This window comes from Hypanus sabinus, unplaced genomic scaffold, assembly GCF_030144855.1.
Source record: "Hypanus sabinus isolate sHypSab1 unplaced genomic scaffold, sHypSab1.hap1 scaffold_1469, whole genome shotgun sequence".
In the NCBI taxonomy this organism is placed as follows: Eukaryota; Metazoa; Chordata; class Chondrichthyes; order Myliobatiformes; family Dasyatidae; genus Hypanus; species Hypanus sabinus.
In genome coordinates this window covers 33838-53760 of record NW_026779543.1, presented here as the reverse complement: position 1 = coordinate 53760, position 19923 = coordinate 33838, and the positions used below count along the sequence as shown (strand labels likewise).

At 51.6% G+C, this 19923-nt stretch overlaps 1 protein-coding gene across 2 annotated transcripts in view; it reads right to left on the bottom strand.

Annotated features, from left to right (window-relative positions):
- The window catches only part of LOC132387002 (oxidized low-density lipoprotein receptor 1-like), a 35756-nt gene that overhangs the window by 6541 nt on the left and 9292 nt on the right, over positions 1-19923 (bottom strand). Inside the window, exons 3-5 of one of the 2 annotated variants that reach the window (XM_059959357.1) lie at positions 7927-8046; positions 1763-1879; positions 177-443 (exon numbers count right to left, since the gene is read on the bottom strand). In XM_059959357.1, coding sequence (XP_059815340.1) covers positions 177-443; positions 1763-1879; positions 7927-8046 — 504 coding nt within the window. The remainder of the gene's footprint in view (positions 1-176; positions 444-1762; positions 1880-7926; positions 8047-19923) is intronic. The other variant, XM_059959358.1, reaches the window with a different exon arrangement.

Genomic DNA, 19923 nt, shown 5'->3' with positions numbered 1-19923 from the left:
CCAGAGTGAATGCACCTCTACAACATCCCGCCACACTCTCCTGGGTTCAGTGACAGAATACAACTTCTTCCAGACAGACGCGTCATCCACTCCCGATGTCAAGCACAGAGTGACGGTTCCTCTCTCCATGCCTGTCCTGTGATGAGGAGCGGCTTAAAGAGGGGATGATGCCTCACCTTTTCTGCTGGTCAACAATTCACAGATTTGAGCCTTGGTTTCGTTGACAGATCTGTACTTCGTTTCCATCTCAGTGAACTGGTGACGGAGATAGCTGTGCATTCGTTTAAGATCGGATAGATTAGAGTTGAGCGCAGAGAGATTTTTCAGACAGGTTCTCCGGGAGAAATTCAGGTGGGAATTCTCGGATATCTTGGATTGAAGGGTTGAGTTTAACTCCTGGTAATTTCTGTCGGATGTGATCTCAGACTGACGAATCTGTGACACTGCGAGAGATGGTAAAGGATGTTTAGCCTTTACAGTGACACGTGAGTCAGCGTCACGCTACCGAACGGGTCACAGAGAGTGTTGTGTCAGTGTCACGGTGAAGGGTGTCACAGTGAAGGATGTGCTGATGGCACAGTGAGAGGAGTCGGCACCATTTTGAGGGTCGTGTCTGTGGCACGCTGAGGGGTATATCAATGTCCCGGTGAAGATTGTGTTGATTTTCCAATGGGGGTCTGCGTCACTATCATGGGGGACATGTCCGAGTTGCTCTGATGAAAGTGTCGGTGTCACTGTGATAGGTGTTTAGGGGCACTGTCGAGAGTTGAGGCGGTTCATAATGAAGTGTTTCTCGATGTCACTGCGAGGGAAATCGCAGAGTGAGGGGCTTGGGGTGTCACTGTGGTTAGAGTACCTGTGGCATGGTTTGGGGTGCACTGGTCGCACAGAGAGGAGTGTGTCTGTGTCACGGTGAGCGGCATGTCATGGCTACGGTAGGTGTGGCAGTGTCACGCCAAGGTGTGCGTCGATGTCACTGAGGTTTCGCTGTGAATTTCGGAGCCGGTATGACGATCAGGTGTCTGCCTGTGTCAGGGTGAGGTGAAGGTAATTGCGTCAGTGAGCGGTGCATCTGTGTTATGTTGAGGGGCGCAATCGTCTCGGTGAGGGGTGTTCCAGTGACGTGTGAGTCTTTGTCACGGTGCGGAGCTGGACGGGTCAGGGGGAGATGCGTGTTGGTGTCACAGAGACTGGTGTCTCAGTGTCACTGTTCAGGGCTTGTCGGTGTCACTGTGGTGCTGTACAATAACAATTTATTTACATTTGGAGCCCGTTCGGCTCACCTTGGGTCGAGAGCCCGTCAACAATCACGGTAATGGCGGAAGTAACTAGGCAGAGTTGGCAGATCCTACGGTGCGATCTATTCCCCATGTTCTCTTTCAGTGTGTTGGTGAATGCAGCCATGTCGCCCACTGGGACTCTCTTCCACCCACCAGACGCGGTCTCTCCTTCCACCACCAACACCCCTCCCTCTCTCAATCTCAGTTACATTGAGCCTCATCGCTGAGATTCCAAATAGCTTGACTTCCCAGGGCTGACCAGCGTCTCTCTGATTCCAGAAACTTAATCACGTCTCCCGAATGTCATCGTTTAAGTTGAAAATGTGGGTGTTTGACTGAGCCCTCAGGGGAGGCTTTTCCAGACTATGGGAATACATGGGATGCACGGGGAATTGGCCGTCTGGATTCAGAGTTTTACAGTCATGTTTTATTCCACACTCCCAACTTACGGTCTGACTCCAACCGGAGTCCGTTCGACTCACCATGGATCGAGAGCCCGACCACCGTCGCGAAGAGGACGAACGTAACCAGGCAGAGTAGGCAGAACTTACGGTCCGGTCTATTTCCGATGTTCTCGTTCGTCTGCTCTTTATGCGGACCTGTAGAGAGACGATTCAGAGAAACAGAAGGAGAATTCAGGAGATGGTGTGAGAGGACCGATGGGCCGGAAAATGTGAAACAATGGGGGAGAGAAAACGAGAAGAGAGAGGACCTAGGAAGTGGCCGCGTGAGAAGAGGAAGCGATTTTCGGTGTGAATGGGGAGTGGGATGTGCGAGAGAGACAGAGAAAAAGTGGGGAACAGAGGCGAAATGACGAGAGAGAAAAGTGGGAGAGAGGAGGGAAGAGACAATGGAGCGAGAGAGAGGGGTGGGAAAGAGTGGAAAGAGAGTGTTTCACGGGTTTATTATTTTTCCTATCTGTATCACTGTTTGACCGCTTTGTTCATTTTTCACGCATGAGATAAATGACTGTCTTCTGGGGATGAAGCTGTTGCGGTGATTTCGTAGACTCCATTGTGTTTCTTTGTTTTGCAGCTGCTGACAAGGAGAAGGGCAGCACCGTCACGTGATGGCTAGCGCAGCGCTTTACAGTACCAGCGACCCGGGTTCAGTTCCCGTCACTGCTTGCAAGGAGTTTCCAATACTCCCCATGAGCCAGTGGATTTCCTCCGGGTGATCTGGGATCCTTCCGTAGTACAAAGACATATCGGTTTTTCGGTTAATTGTTTATTGTAAATTTAACTGTCATTAAAAAGGAATAGTTCGGAGTATTGTTGGGCAACGCGGCCTGAATGGCCGGAAGAGCCGATTCGGAACTGTTATTCTATAGTAAAAAAAAACAAAATAAATTTTGAGGAAGAAATGATAAAGCATGGTGGGAAATGGTCTACATATACAACCGGACCATCCGGTGTTTGTGGTGGGTGTGACTGTCCGGGAAGAATGTAGAGCTGAAAGGCTGTAAAATCTCAGACGACACAAAATGTGAAGGGATAGGAGACAGTTAACGATAGAACCCTTAACTGTCGACAGGGAAAGGGATCTCGGGTTGATCACGCGGTTCAATGGAGTGATAAAGATTTGACTGCAGACAAAGTCTCTCTCATGGGAGATCCATTCACAAGATTGTGATGGCCGGGATTCACAGTGAATTGGGAATTAAGTCGCCGTACTGGCTTGTCCACAGAACCCAGAGGCCGGCGGCCGTCCGTGACTGGTGGTGTTACCCACGGGACCTCTATTGTCTGTGGCCAAAACCTGTGAGAACCTGGAGATTTAACAAGGCTTTGTGTGTTTCCAACATCCTGCATCGTAGACCAGCCAGTACAGCAGAGGAACAGGCCCTTCGGCCGGCAATGCTGTCCGGGATGCATTCCCTCTGGTGTCAGACATTTCACATTTGGGAATGATGCCCTTTGTAACTCTTATGATCTTGTGCTATCTCGGAGCATTTCGCCTACCAAGGTGCAACATTTTACGTTTGCCCGGGTTAAACACCATCTGCCATTCCTCCATCCCATATCAGACACTGATCCAAGTCCCACGGAATTGAATGCAGGCCATCTAAGCGATGCACAACACCCATCAGCCTATCATCTACAAACTTACCAAACCACCCATCTGCATTCTCACCCAGATCGTTCATTTATATAAAACAATATAACAATCACATCTCGGACCTTCTAGTCCGTGACGAACGCTTACTCTCACCTAGTCCCACCGACCCGCACTCATCCTATATCCTTCCATTCCTTTCCTATTCATATACCTATCCATTTTTAAATAACAATATCGAACCTGCTTCCACCACTTCCACTGGAAGCTCGTTCCACACATCTACCACTCTTTGTGCAAAAATGTCCTCTTTAAACTTTTGCTCCTTAACTCTCAACTCATGTCCTATTCTTTGAATGTTCCCCGCTCTCAATGAAAAAATAAACCTATCCATTTCAACTTGATCAATCCCCCTCATAATTTTTCAATACCTCTATCAAGTCCCCCCTCAGGCTTCTAACGATGCAAAGAATAAAGGCCTAACTTGTTCAAACTTTCTTTGTAACTTAGGTGCTGAAACCCAAGTAACATTCTCGTAAATCTCCCCTCTACGCCCTCTATTTTATTGACATATTTCCTATAGCTCGGTGTCCAGAACTGTGCACAATGCTAGAAATTGGTCCTCAGCAATACCTTGTACAATTTTAACTTTACATCCCAACTCCTATACTCAGTGCTCTGATTCATAAAGGCCAGCATACAAAAAGCTTTCTTCACCTACCTATCCACATGAGATTCTACATTCAGGGAACTGTGCGCCTTTATTCCTCGATCACTCTGTTCTACTGGATTTCTCAATGCCCTGACATGTACCATGTATGTCCTATTTTGATTAGGCCTAACAAAATTTAACACCTCAAACCTATCAGTATTAAATTCCATCTGCCATCTTCCAGCCCACATTTCTAACTGACCCAAATCTCCCTTCAAGCTTTGATTTCTTGCTTCCCTATCCACAACGCCACCTATCTAAGTATCGTTTGCAAACTTACTAATCCAATTTAACACCTCATCATCCAGATCATTAATGTATATGATAAACAACACTGGACCCTGTACAGTTCCCTGCGGCACACCACTAGTCACCGGCCTCCAAACTGACAAACAGTTATCCACCACTACTCTCTGGCATCTCCCATCCAGCGACTGTTGAATAAATTTTACTACTTCAATATTAATACCTAACAGTTGAAACTTCCTAACTAAGCTTCCGTGTGGAAACTTGTCAATTACTTACTGAAGTCGATACAGATAACATCCACTGCTTCACTATCGTCAACTTTCCTAGTAACCTTTCCAAAAAAGTTCAATGCGATCTGTCAAACATGAACTTCCACTCACAAATCCATGTTGACTGTTGCTAATGAGACCCTGTCTATCCAGATAATTAGATGTAATCTAGATATACATCAGAAACAGGAGAGATCGCACCCACACCCACAGATACAGGTCACTTCATTGGAGTAGAACAAGGTTACTCTATCACAGAATGCAGAATAAAGTATCAAAATTTCAGATAAATTGTAGTGCAGGCGGACTACAGGTTTCAAGAGCCGTGAAGAGGAAGATTTGATGTCAAGAGCACATCTTATCGTATTTGGTGTCCGTTCAATATTCTGATTGCTATTGTGTAGAAGCTATCCTTGAGCCTCCGGATACATGCTTTCGCATTTTCCCTCCGATGGGAGGGTGTAGAAGACAGAATGTCCGGGGACCTTTGATGACGCTGGGTGCTTTATCTGAGCAGCAGTATGTGCTGAGAGAGATCATGGAGGGGAGGATGGTTTCGGAGCTGGGCTCAGCTATTTCCACAACGCTCTGCAGTTCCCTGCGGTCATGGGCGGTGGAGTGTTTATATTTTTAGTGAGGAACCAGGACGTTTTATGAGAACAGGGTAGTGGACATTGTGAACAAGGAACAAAATAAGACTTTTTTTTTTACTTGGTAGACTAATCTGTGTAATGGTGTGGGACCCAGGGGAATTTGACCGAATGATATGTCCGGATTGATAGGCATAATAAACGCTTGACAAGTCCCGTATCAAGTTCCCAGATGGTAGATCACTCTGCAAGATGGGAGAGAGGAATTGGGAGAGAGATCCAAGAAGGAAAGGAGCGGTGAGACTGGGCGGGAGAGGGAAAGATAGGGAGAGTAGAAGAGAGAAGGGGGAAGGAGTTGGCAGGTGGCGTGAGACCCAGGTAGATATGCCGGCGGATTTAACTGGGGAGAACAGACCAGTAATTGGTAGTAGATGTTCCATACAGAAGCTTGTACAAGGCTATTAACACGGGCTCAGATGGGAAGATGCTGTGGAACCCAAGGAGATCTCTCTGACCGATTTGATTAAAGAGGACTGATCAGGTCGAGCTGCTGGATGTAATGTACACAGATTTTAACAAGGCCCCAGAGGGTGTACCGCTCTGGGAGATGGTGTGCGACGCGGGGGGGGGGGGGGATGGCTGATCCAGTATACAATTGACTCAGAGATAGGAGACACGTTTTAGTGTCGCAGTCGGTTTCCCAAACCGGAAGCCCGTCACTAGCACTGTTCACGGGTGGTCGGTGGTGGGCCGATCGATCTCTGTCAATTATATCGACAATTTATGGCAGATTGCACAGTACACAGTATGTGTGCTTGCAGACGACATTAACGTTGATGTCGTTTTATACAGTGAAGACAGATTTCACTTACAGTGGGATCTCGATTCGCCGGGGAAGTCGGCCGAGCAGAAGCAGATGCAACTTAGTTTGAACTTTCGTATTTCAGGAAGACAAGCAACAGGGTAGGACTTGCACGGTGAACGGGAGGAAACTAGGGAGAGTTTATAGAACGTACGGCGAGAGGTACGCTGTTCCCTGAAAGTGGAGTCACAGGTAGACAGAACCGTGGAGAGTATTGTAGAAGAGAGTGACCCAAGGGCATAATGGTACACGGTTCTCTGAAGGTGGAGTCACAGGTAGACAAGGTGGTGAAGAGCGTTGTCGAGCAGAGGGACCCGGGGTATAGGTACACGGTTCTCTGAAAGTGGAGTCACAGGTAGACAAGGTGGTGAAGAGCGTTGTCGAGCTGAGGGACCCGGGGTATAGGTACACGGTTCTCTGAAGGTGGAGTCACAGGTAGACAAGGTGGTGAAGAGCGTTGTCGAGCAGAGGGACCCGGGGTATAGGTTCACGGTTCTCTGAAAGTGGAGTCACAGTTGGACAGGGCGGTGAAGAAAGCAGTCAGGGCAATAAGTACAGGAGTAGGGAGGTCAGGTTGGAATTGAAGAGAGAGAGAGGGGTAGGGACTGAGAGGGAAGGGAGAGGGGGTAGTGACTGAGAGGGGGCAAAGAGAGTGTAGGGTCCAAGACGGAGGAGAGAGAAAGGGTAGGGATTGAGAGGGAGGAGGGAGACAACATTAGGAACCGATAAGGAGAGAGAGAAAAAGTAGCGACCAAGCGAGAGGAGAGATCAGGGTCGGGACCAGGAGGTGTGAGCCAGTGCAGGGACGAGAGAGAGGGGAGAGTGAGTAGGGACCCAAAGGGAGGAGGGAGAGCAGAGTAGTGACCGAGGTGAGGTGAGGGAGAGTTTGAGAACAAGAAGGAGGGGAGAGAGAGGGGTAGGGACTGAGAGGGAGGAGGGAGACAACATTAGGAACTGATAAGGGGAGAGAGAAAAAGTAGCGACCAAGCGAGAGGAGAGATCAGGGTCGGGACCAGGAGGTGTGAGCCAGTGTAGGCACGAGAGAGAGGGGGGAGTGAGTAGGGACCCAAAGGGAGGAGGGAGAGCAGAGTAGTGACCGAGGTGAGGTGAGGGAGAGTTTGAGAACAAGAAGGAGGGGAGAGAGAGGGATAGGGACTGAGAGGGACAGAGTGGTCGAGACCGAGAGGAAGGGGGCACAGAGGGTTTGAGAACGAGGGGGAGGAGAAAGGGAAGGGAGTATAGAACGAGAAGGAAGGCAGAGAGAGAGTGGTAGGGACCGAGAAAGACGGGGCATAGGGGGTAGTGACCGAGAGGGAAGAGAGAGAGAGAGAGAGAGAGAGAGAGAGAGAGAGAGAGAGAGAGAGAGAGAGAGAGAGAGAGAGAGAGAGAGAGAGAGAGAGAGAGAGAGAGAGAGAGAGAGAGAGAGAGAGAGAGAGAGAGAGAGAGAGAGAGAGGAGCAGGGACTGAGAGGGAAGAAAGTTAGGAAGGAGAGGGGTAGGGACAGAGGAGAGAGAGAGAGTAGTAGGGACAGAGTGAGAAAGAGGAGTAGGGCCTGAGAGGGAGGAGAGAGAGATTTGGACTGAGAGGGAGGACAGTGAGAATAGTAGGGACTGAGAGGTAGGAGATTCAGAGGAATTGGGACTGAGATGAATGGAGGGGTAGGGAGTTAGGACAGGGTCATTTTTCTGTAGGCTTGGATAATCGAGGACCAAAATGCTCAGGGATAAAGAGAAAGCAGTAGATGATGCAACTGGGGACAAGAATGACAACATCTTGTTTACACCGACAGTGGTCCGTCTGTGGAACGAGCGGCCAAAGGAAGTGGTCGAAGCAGATTCATTAAAACTTGAACACTTGTGCATAACACACGTGACCCCTTAAGAGTGATGTCGTTATTGTGAACTCTGACCTGTCTGTGCAACCACTGACATTTCCGCAGGTCCCGGGGCAATGGGAGGATCTTCATACTCTTCGGTGAGATGTTCATCATTAGGAAGTTTGAGCACTGAGTAGGTCGAGTTCAGACCGTCTGAGAGGTGAGAGAGAGAAAGAGAGAAGTAAAAGGAGAGGCGTCGACAGAAGTTTTCTCGTAGGTCTGCGGCGGCTATTTAAAAAGGTGGTCTCGAGAGCGTTAGTCCATTGTACGTGGGCTGTCACTGGCTCTAACCGGATGGCCAATCGGCAGTTGGATAGCAGGGCAGGTTCAGGGAGCTACTGGCCCATGGAGCGTTTACCAAAGGAGCGGTTATCAAAGGAGGGACCTGAGGCAGAGCGGTAGGGCTTTGATACATCCGGGCTTCGGCGATAACGGGTCGAGGCGAGGTGAGCTAGCTGTGAGGAACAGAACAGGAAGAGTGTCTGTGAGGCCAGTGTTATATACTGCGTGTTAGATGTGGGAAGTCCGGGAGAATCTCAGCTTCCCGGATGGAAACTTCCGCACCAGCTACGTCGAGCTACAGCTCCTTAGGGACCGCGATAGGGAAATAGAGACGCAGCTCAATGACCTTCGTCTGGTCAGGGAGAGTGCGAAGATGATAGAGGGGATTTACAGGCAAGCAGTCACAGCGGGTCCTGGGGAGACAGATAAATGGGTAACAGTCAGGGGAGGGAAACGTCTGCTCAGGGAGAGTGAGGAGATGATAGACGGGATTTACAGGCAAGCAGTCACGCCGGGTCCCCGGGAGACAGATAAATGGGTAACAGTCAGGAGAGGGAAACGTCTGGTCAGGGAGAGTGAGGAGCTGATAGACGGGATTTACAGGCATGCAGTCACAGCGGGTCCTGGGGAGACAGATAAATGGGTAACAGTCAGGAGAGGGAAACGTCTGGTCAGGGAGAGTGAGGAGATGATAGAGGGGATTTGCAGGCATGCAGTCACTCCGGGTCCTCGGGAGACAGATAAATGGGTAACAGTCAGGAGAGGGAAACGTCTGGTCAGGGAGAGTGCGGAGATGATAGACGGGATTTACAGGCATGCAGTCACTCCGGGCCATCGGGAGACAGATAAATGGGTAACAGTCAGGAGAGGGAAACGTCTGGTCAGGGTGAGTGAGGAGATGATAGAGGAGATTTACAGGCAAGCAGTCACTCCGGGCCCTCGGGAGACAGATAAATGGGTAACAGTCAGGAGAGGGAAACGTCTGGTCAGCGAGAGTGCGGAGATGATAGAGGGGATTTACAGGCATGCAGTCACACCGGGTCCTGGGGAGACAGATAAATGGGTAACAGTCAGGAGAGGGAAACGTCTGGTCAGGGTGAGTGAGGAGATGATAGAGGAGATTTACAGGCAAGCAGTCACTCCGGGCCCTCGGGAGACAGATGAATGGGTAACAGTCAGGAGAGGGAAACGTCTGGTCAGGGAGAGTGAGGAGATGATAGACGGGATTTACAGGCATGCAGTCACACCGGGTCCTGGGGAGACAGATAAATGGGTAACAGTCAGGAGAGGGAAACGTCTGGTCAGGGAGAGTAAGGAGATGATAGAGGAGATTTACAGGCAAGCAGTCACACCGGGTCCTGGGGAGACAGATAAATGGGTAACAGTCAGGGGAGGGAAACGTCTGGTCAGGGAGAGTGAGGAGATGATAGAGGAGATTTACAGGCATGCAGTCACACCGGGTCCCCGGGAGAAAGATAAATGGGTAACAGTCAGGAGAGGGAAACGTCTGGTCAGGGAGAGTGAGGAGATGAAAGACGGGATTTACAGGCAAGCAGTCACAGCGGGTCCTGGGGTGACAGATAAATGGGTAACAGTCAGGAGAGGGAAACGTCTGGTCAGGGAGAGTGAGGAGATGATAGACGGGATTTACAGGCATGCAGTCACACCGGGTCCTGGGGAGACAGATAAATGGGTAACAGTCAGGAGAGGGAAACGTCTGGTCAGGGAGAGTGAGGAGATGATAGACGGGATTTACAGGCAAGCTGTCACACCGGGTCCTGGGGAGACAGATAAATGGGTAACAGTCAGGAGAGGGAAACGTTTGGTCAGGGTGAGTGAGGAGATGATAGACGGGATTTAAAGGCAAGCAGTCACACCGGATCCTGGGGAGACAAATAAATGGGTAACAGTCAGGAGTGGGAAACGTCTGGTCAGGGAGAGTGAGGAGATGATAGAGGGGATTTACAGGCAAGCAGTCACACCGGGCCCTGGGGAGACAGATAAATGGGTAACAGTCAGGAGAGGGAAACGTCTGGTCAGGGAACGTGAGGAGATGATAGAGGGGATTTACAGGCATGCAGTCACTCCGGGTCCTGGGGAGACAGATAAATGGGTAACAGTCAGGAGAGGGAAACGTCTGGTCAGGGAGAGTGCGGAGATGATAGACGGGATTTACAGGCAAGCAGTCACACCGGGTCCTGGGGAGACAGATAAATGGGTAACAGTCAGGAGAGGGAAACGTCTGGTCAGGGAGAGTGAGGAGATGATAGACGGGATTTACAGGCAAGCAGTCACACCGGGTCCTGGGGAGAGAGATAAATGGGTAACAGTCAGGAGAGGGAAACGTCTGGTCAGGGAGAGTGCGGAGATGATAGAGGGGATTGACAGGCATGCAGTCACTCCGGGTCCTGGGGAGACAGATAAATGGGTAACAGTCAGGAGAGGGAAACGTCTGGTCAGGGAGAGTGCGGAGATGATATACGGGATTTACAGGCAAGCTGTCACAGCGGGTCCTGGGGAGACAGATAAATGGGTAACAGTCAGGAGAGGGAAACGTCTGGTCAGCGAGAGTGCGGAGATGATAGACGGGATTTACAGGCAAGCAGTCACACCGGGTCCTGGGGAGACAAATAAATGGGTAACAGTCAGGAGAGGGAAACGTCTGGTCAGGGAGATTGAGGAGATGATAGAGGGGATTTACAGGCAAGCAGTCACACCGGGTCCTGGGGAGACAGATAAATGGGTAACAGTCAGGAGAGGGAAACGTCTGGTCAGGGAGAGTGCGGAGATGATAGACGGGATTTACAGGCAAGCAGTCACACCGGGTCCTGGGGTGACAGATAAATGGGTAACAGTCAGGAGAGGGAAACGTCTTGTCAGGGTGAGTGAGGAGATGATAGAGGGCATTTACAGTCAAGCAGTCACACCGGGTCCTGGGGTGACAGATAAATGGGTAACAGTCAGGAGAGGGAAACGTCTGGTCAGGGAGAGTGCGGAGATGATATACGGGATTTACAGGCAAGCTGTCACAGCGGGTCCTGGGGAGACAGATAAATGGGTAACAGTCAGGAGAGGGAAACGTCTGGTCAGCGAGAGTGCGGAGATGATAGACGGGATTTACAGGCAAGCAGTCACACCGGGTCCTGGGGAGACAGATAAATGGGTAACAGTCAGGAGAGGGAAACGTCTGGTCAGGGAGAGTGCGGAGATGATAGACGGGATTTACAGGCAAGCAGTCACACCGGGTCCTGGGGAGACAGATAAATGGGTAACAGTCAGGAGAGGGAAACGTCTGGTCAGGGAGAGTGAGGAGATGATAGACGGGATTTACAGGCAAGCAGTCACACCGGGTCCTGGGGAGACAGATAAATGGGTAACAGTCAGGAGAGGGAAACGTCTGGTCAGGGAGAGTGCGGAGATGATAGAGGGGATTGACAGGCATGCAGTCACTCCGGGTCCTGGGGAGACAGATAAATGGGTAACAGTCAGGAGAGGGAAACGTCTGGTCAGGGAGAGTGCGGAGATGATATACGGGATTTACAGGCAAGCTGTCACAGCGGGTCCTGGGGAGACAGATAAATGGGTAACAGTCAGGAGAGGGAAACGTCTGGTCAGCGAGAGTGCGGAGATGATAGACGGGATTTACAGGCAAGCAGTCACACCGGGTCCTGGGGAGACAAATAAATGGGTAACAGTCAGGAGAGGGAAACGTCTGGTCAGGGAGAGTGCGGAGATGATAGACGGGATTTACAGGCAAGCAGTCACACCGGGTCCTGGGGAGACAGATAAATGGGTAACAGTCAGGAGAGGGAAACGTCTGGTCAGCGAGAGTGCGGAGATGATAGAGGGGATTGACAGGCATGCAGTCACTCCGGGTCCTGGGGAGACAGATAAATGGGTAACAGTCAGGAGAGGGAAACGTCTGGTCAGGGAGAGTGCGGAGATGATATACGGGATTTACAGGCAAGCTGTCACAGCGGGTCCTGGGGAGACAGATAAATGGGTAACAGTCAGGAGAGGGAAACGTCTGGTCAGCGAGAGTGCGGAGATGATAGACGGGATTTACAGGCAAGCAGTCACACCGGGTCCTGGGGAGACAAATAAATGGGTAACAGTCAGGAGAGGGAAACGTCTGGTCAGGGAGAGTGCGGAGATGATAGACGGGATTTACAGGCAAGCAGTCACACCGGGTCCTGGGGTGACAGATAAATGGGAAACAGTCAGGAGAGGGAAACGTCTTGTCAGGGTGAGTGAGGAGATGATAGAGGGCATTTACAGTCAAGCAGTCACACCGGGCCCTCGGGAGACAGATAAATGTGTAACAGTCAGGAGAGGGAAACATCTGGTCAGGGAGAGTGCGGAGATGATAGACGGTATTTACAGGCAAGCAGTCACAGCGGGTCCTCGGGAGACAGATAAATGTGTCACAGTCAGGAGAGGGAAACGTCTTGTCAGGGTGAGTGAGGAGATGATAGAGGGCATTTACAGTCAAGCAGTCACACCGGGCCCTCGGGAGACAGATAAATGTGTAACAGTCAGGAGAGGGAAACATCTGGTCAGGGAGAGTGCGGAGATGATAGACGGTATTTACAGGCAAGCAGTCACAGCGGGTCCTCGGGAGACAGATAAATGTGTCACAGTCAGGAGAGGGAAACGTCTGGTCAGGGAGAGTGCGGAGATGATAAACGGGATTTACAGGCAAGCAGTCACACCGGGTCCTGGGGAGACAGATAAATGGGTAACAGTCAGGAGAGGGAAACGTCTGGTCAGGGAGAGTGCGGAGATGATAGAGGGGATTGACAGGCATGCAGTCACTCCGGGTCCTGGGGAGACAGATAAATGGGTAACAGTCAGGAGAGGGAAACGTCTGGTCAGGGAGAGTGCGGAGATGATATACGGGATTTACAGGCAAGCTGTCACAGCGGGTCCTGGGGAGACAGATAAATGGGTAACAGTCAGGAGAGGGAAACGTCTGGTCAGCGAGAGTGCGGAGATGATAGACGGGATTTACAGGCAAGCAGTCACACCGGGTCCTGGGGAGACAAATAAATGGGTAACAGTCAGGAGAGGGAAACGTCTGGTCAGGGAGATTGAGGAGATGATAGAGGGGATTTACAGGCAAGCAGTCACACCGGGTCCTGGGGAGACAGATAAATGGGTAACAGTCAGGAGAGGGAAACGTCTGGTCAGGGAGAGTGCGGAGATGATAGACGGGATTTACAGGCAAGCAGTCACACCGGGTCCTGGGGTGACAGATAAATGGGTAACAGTCAGGAGAGGGAAACGTCTTGTCAGGGTGAGTGAGGAGATGATAGAGGGCATTTACAGTCAAGCAGTCACACCGGGTCCTGGGGTGACAGATAAATGGGTAACAGTCAGGAGAGGGAAACGTCTGGTCAGGGAGAGTGCGGAGATGATATACGGGATTTACAGGCAAGCTGTCACAGCGGGTCCTGGGGAGACAGATAAATGGGTAACAGTCAGGAGAGGGAAACGTCTGGTCAGCGAGAGTGCGGAGATGATAGACGGGATTTACAGGCAAGCAGTCACACCGGGTCCTGGGGAGACAGATAAATGGGTAACAGTCAGGAGAGGGAAACGTCTGGTCAGGGAGAGTGCGGAGATGATAGACGGGATTTACAGGCAAGCAGTCACACCGGGTCCTGGGGAGACAGATAAATGGGTAACAGTCAGGAGAGGGAAACGTCTGGTCAGGGAGAGTGAGGAGATGATAGACGGGATTTACAGGCAAGCAGTCACACCGGGTCCTGGGGAGACAGATAAATGGGTAACAGTCAGGAGAGGGAAACGTCTGGTCAGGGAGAGTGCGGAGATGATAGAGGGGATTGACAGGCATGCAGTCACTCCGGGTCCTGGGGAGACAGATAAATGGGTAACAGTCAGGAGAGGGAAACGTCTGGTCAGGGAGAGTGCGGAGATGATATACGGGATTTACAGGCAAGCTGTCACAGCGGGTCCTGGGGAGACAGATAAATGGGTAACAGTCAGGAGAGGGAAACGTCTGGTCAGCGAGAGTGCGGAGATGATAGACGGGATTTACAGGCAAGCAGTCACACCGGGTCCTGGGGAGACAAATAAATGGGTAACAGTCAGGAGAGGGAAACGTCTGGTCAGGGAGAGTGCGGAGATGATAGACGGGATTTACAGGCAAGCAGTCACACCGGGTCCTGGGGAGACAGATAAATGGGTAACAGTCAGGAGAGGGAAACGTCTGGTCAGCGAGAGTGCGGAGATGATAGAGGGGATTGACAGGCATGCAGTCACTCCGGGTCCTGGGGAGACAGATAAATGGGTAACAGTCAGGAGAGGGAAACGTCTGGTCAGGGAGAGTGCGGAGATGATATACGGGATTTACAGGCAAGCTGTCACAGCGGGTCCTGGGGAGACAGATAAATGGGTAACAGTCAGGAGAGGGAAACGTCTGGTCAGCGAGAGTGCGGAGATGATAGACGGGATTTACAGGCAAGCAGTCACACCGGGTCCTGGGGAGACAAATAAATGGGTAACAGTCAGGAGAGGGAAACGTCTGGTCAGGGAGAGTGCGGAGATGATAGACGGGATTTACAGGCAAGCAGTCACACCGGGTCCTGGGGTGACAGATAAATGGGAAACAGTCAGGAGAGGGAAACGTCTTGTCAGGGTGAGTGAGGAGATGATAGAGGGCATTTACAGTCAAGCAGTCACACCGGGCCCTCGGGAGACAGATAAATGTGTAACAGTCAGGAGAGGGAAACATCTGGTCAGGGAGAGTGCGGAGATGATAGACGGTATTTACAGGCAAGCAGTCACAGCGGGTCCTCGGGAGACAGATAAATGTGTCACAGTCAGGAGAGGGAAACGTCTTGTCAGGGTGAGTGAGGAGATGATAGAGGGCATTTACAGTCAAGCAGTCACACCGGGCCCTCGGGAGACAGATAAATGTGTAACAGTCAGGAGAGGGAAACATCTGGTCAGGGAGAGTGCGGAGATGATAGACGGTATTTACAGGCAAGCAGTCACAGCGGGTCCTCGGGAGACAGATAAATGTGTCACAGTCAGGAGAGGGAAACGTCTGGTCAGGGAGAGTGCGGAGATGATAAACGGGATTTACAGGCAAGCAGTCACACCGGGTCCTGGGGAGACAGATAAATGGGTAACAGTCAGGAGAGGGAAACGTCTGGTCAGGGAGAGTGCGGAGATGATAGACGGGATTTACAGGCAAGCAGTCACACCGGGTCCTGGGGTGACAGATAAATGGGTAACAGTCAGGAGAGGGAAACGTCTGGTCAGGGAGAGTGCGGAGATGATATACGGGATTTACAGGCAAGCTGTCACAGCGGGTCCTGGGGAGACAGATAAATGTGTAACAGTCAGGAGAGGGAAACGTCTGGTCAGCGAGAGTGCGGAGATGATAGACGGGATTTACAGGCAAGCAGTCACACCGGGTCCTGGGGAGACAAATAAATGGGTAACAGTCAGGAGAGGGAAACGTCTGGTCAGGGAGATTGAGGAGATGATAGAGGGGATTTACAGGCAAGCAGTCACACCGGGTCCTGGGGAGACAGATAAATGGGTAACAGTCAGGAGAGGGAAACGTCTGGTCAGGGAGAGTGCGGAGATGATAGACGGGATTTACAGGCAAGCAGTCACACCGGGTCCTGGGGTGACAGATAAATGGGTAACAGTCAGGAGAGGGAAACGTCTTGTCAGGGTGAGTGAGGAGATGATAGAGGGCATTTACAGTCAAGCAGTCACACCGGGCCCTCGGGAGACAGATAAATGGGTAACAGTCAGGAGAGGGAAACGTCTGGTCAGGGAGAGTGCGGAGATGATAGAAGGGATTTACAGGCAAGCAGTCACACCGGGTCTTGGGGAGACAGATAAATGGGTAACAGTCAGGAGAGGGAAACGTCTGGTCAGGGAGAGTGCGGAGATGATAGACGGGATTAACAGGCATGCAGTCACTCCGGATCCTGGGGAGACAGATAAATGGGTAACAGTCAGGAGTGGGAAACGTCTGGTCAGGGAGAGTGAGGAGATGATAGAGGGGATTTACAGGCAAGCAGTCAGAGCGGGTCCTGGGGAGACAGATAAATGTGTAACAGTCAGGAGAGGGAAACGTCTGGTCAGGCAGAGTGCGGAGATTATAGAGGGGATTTACAGGCAAGCAGTCACAGCGGGTCCCCGGGAGACAGATAAATGGGTCACAGTCAGGAGAGGGAAACGTCTGGTCAGGGAGAGTGAGGAGATGATAGACGGGATTTACAGGCATGCAGTCACTCCGGGCCCTCGGGAGACAGATAAATGGGAAACGTCTGGTCAGGGAGAGTGCGGAGATGATAGACGGTATTTACAGGCAAGCAGTCACAGCGGGTCCTCGGGAGACAGATAAATGTGTCACAGTCAGGAGAGGGAAACGTCTGGTCAGGGAGAGTGCGGAGATGATAAACGGGATTTACAGGCAAGCAGTCACACCGGGTCCTAGGGAGACAGATAAATGGGTAACAGTCAGGAGAGGGAAACGTCTGGTCAGGGAGAGTGCGAAGATGATAGACGGGATTTACAGGCAAGCAGTCACACCGGGTCCTGGGGAGACAGATAAATGGGTAACAGACAGGAGACGGAAACGTCTGGTTAGGGAGAGTGAGGAGATGATAGAGGGGATTTACAGGCAAGCAGTCACACCGGGCCCTGGGGAGACAGATAAATGGGTAACAGTCAGGAGAGGGAAACGTCTGGTCAGGGAACGTGAGGAGATGATAGAGGGGATTTACAGGCATGCAGTCACTCCGGGTCCTGGGGAGACAGATAAATGGGTAACAGTCAGGAGAGGGAAACGTCTGGTCAGGGAGAGTGCGGAGATGATAGACGGGATTTACAGGCAAGCAGTCACACCGGGTCCTGGGGAGACAGATAAATGGGTAACAGTCAGGAGAGGGAAACGTCTGGTCAGGGAGAGTGAGGAGATGATAGACGGGATTTACAGGCAAGCAGTCACACCCGGTCCTGGGGAGAGAGATAAATGGGTAACAGTCAGGAGAGGGAAACGTCTGGTCAGGGAGAGTGCGGAGATGATAGAGGGGATTTACAGGCATGCAGTCACTCCGGGTCCTGGGGAGACGGATAAATGGATAACAGTCAGGAGAGGGAAACGTCTGGTCAGGGAGAGTGCGGAGATGACATACGGGATTTACAGGCAAGCTGTCACAGCGGGTCCTGGGGAGACAGATAAATGGGTAACAGTCAGGAGAGGGAAACGTCTGGTCAGCGAGAGTGCGGAGATGATAGACGGGATTTACAGGCAAGCAGTCACACCGGGTCCTGGGGAGACAAATAAATGGGTAACAGTCAGGAGAGGGAAACGTCTGGTCAGGGAGATTGAGGAGATGATAGAGGGGATTTACAGGCAAGCAGTCACACCGGGTCCTGGGGAGACAGATAAATGGGTAACAGTCAGGAGAGGGAAACGTCTGGTCAGGGAGAGTGCGGAGATGATAGACGGGATTTACAGGCAAGCAGTCACACCGGGTCCTGGGGAGAGAGATAAATGGGTAACAGTCAGGAGAGGGAAACGTCTGGTCAGGGAGAGTGAGGAGATGATAGATGGGATTTACAGGCATGCAGTCATTCCGGGTCCCCGGGAGACAGATAAATGGGTAACAGTCAGGAGAGGGAAACGGCTGGTCAGGGTGAGTGAGGAGATGATAGAGGGGATTTACAGTCAAGCAGTCACAGCGGGCCCTCGGGAGACAGATAAATGTGTAACAGTCAGGAGAGGGAAACGCCTGGTCAGGGAGAGTGCGGAGATGATAGACGGGATTTACAGGCAAGCAGTCACACCGGGTCCTGGGGAGACAGATATATGGGTAACAGTCATGAGTGGGAAACTTCTGGTCAGGGAGAGTGCGGAGATGATAGAGGCGATTTACAGGCAAGCATTCACACCGGGTCCCCGGGAGACAGATAAATGGGTAACAGTCAGGAGAGGGAAACGTCTGGTCAGGGAGAGTGCGGAGATGATAGAGGGGATTTACAGGCAAGCAGTCACACCGGGTCCTGGGGAGAGAGATAAATGGGTAACAGTCAGGAGAGGGAAACGTCTGGTCAGGGAGAGTGAGGAGATGATAGATGGGATTTACAGGCATGCAGTCATTCCGGGTCCCCGGGAGACAGATAAATGGGTAACAGTCAGGAGAGGGAAACGGCTGGTCAGGGTGAGTGAGGAGATGATAGAGGGGATTTACAGTCAAGCAGTCACAGCGGGCCCTCGGGAGACAGATACATGTGTAACAGTCAGGAGAGGGAAACGTCTGGTCAGGGAGAGTGCGGAGATGATAGACGGGATTTACAGGCAAGCAGTCACACCGGGTCCTGGGGAGACAGATATATGGGTAACAGTCATGAGTGGGAAACTTCTGGTCAGGGAGAGTGCGGAGATGATAGAGGCGATTTACAGGCAAGCATTCACACCGGGTCCCCGGGAGACAGATAAATGGGTAACAGTCAGGAGAGGGAAACGTCTGGTCAGGGAGAGTGAGGAGATGATAGATGGGATTTACAGGCATGCAGTCATTCCGGGTCCCCGGGAGACAGATAAATGGGTAACAGTCAGGAGAGGGAAACGTCTGGTCAGGCAGAGTGCGGAGATGATAGACGGGATTTACAGGCAAGCAGTCACACCGGGTCTTGGGGAGACAGATACATGGGTAACAGTCAGGAGAGGGAAACGTCTGGTCAGGGAGAGTGAGGAGATGATAGACGGGATTTACAGGCAAGCAGTCACACCGGGTCCTGTGGTGACAGATAAATGGGTAACAGTCAGGAGAGGGAAACGGCTGGTCAGGGTGAGTGAGGAGATGATAGAGGGGATTTACAGTCAAGCAGTCACAGCGGGCCCTCGGGAGACAGATAAATGTGTAACAGTCAGGAGAGGGAAACTTCTGGTCAGGGAGAGTGCGGAGATGATGGAGGGGATTTACAGGCATGCAGTCACTCCGGGTCCTGGGGAGACAGATAAATGGGTAACAGTCAGGAGAGGGAAACGTCTGGTCAGGGAGAGTGCGAAGATGATAGAGGGGATTAACAGGCAAGGAGTCACACCGGGTCCCCGGGAGACAGATAAATGGGTAACAGTCAGGAGAGGGAAACGTCTGGTCAGGGAGAGTGCGGAGATGATAGAGGGGATTTACAGGCATGCAGTCACTCCGGGTCCTGGGGAGACAGATAAATGGGTAACAGTCAGGAGAGGGAAACGTCTGGTCAGGGAGAGTGCGGAGATGATAGAGGGGATTTACAGGCATGCAGTCACTCCGGGTCCTTGGGAGACAGATAAATGGGTAACAGTCAGGAGAGGGAAACCTCTGGTCAGGGAGAGTGCGGAGATGATAGACGGGATTTACAGGCAAGCAGTCACTCCGGGTCCTGGGGAGACAGATAAATGGGTAACAGTCAGGAGAGGGAAACGTCTGGTCAGGGAGAGTGCGGAGATGATAGACGGGATTTACAGGCAAGCAGTCACAGCGGGTCCTCGGGAGACAGATAAATGTGTAACAGTCAGGAGAGGGAAACGTCTGGTCAGGGAGATTGCGGAGATGATAGACGGGATTTACAGGCAAGCAGTCACACCGGGTCCTGGGGAGACAGTTATATGGGTAACAGTCATGAGAGGGAAACTTCTGGTCAGGGAGAGTGCGGAGATGATAGAGGCGATTTACAGGCAAGCATTCACACCGGGTCCTGGGGAGAGAG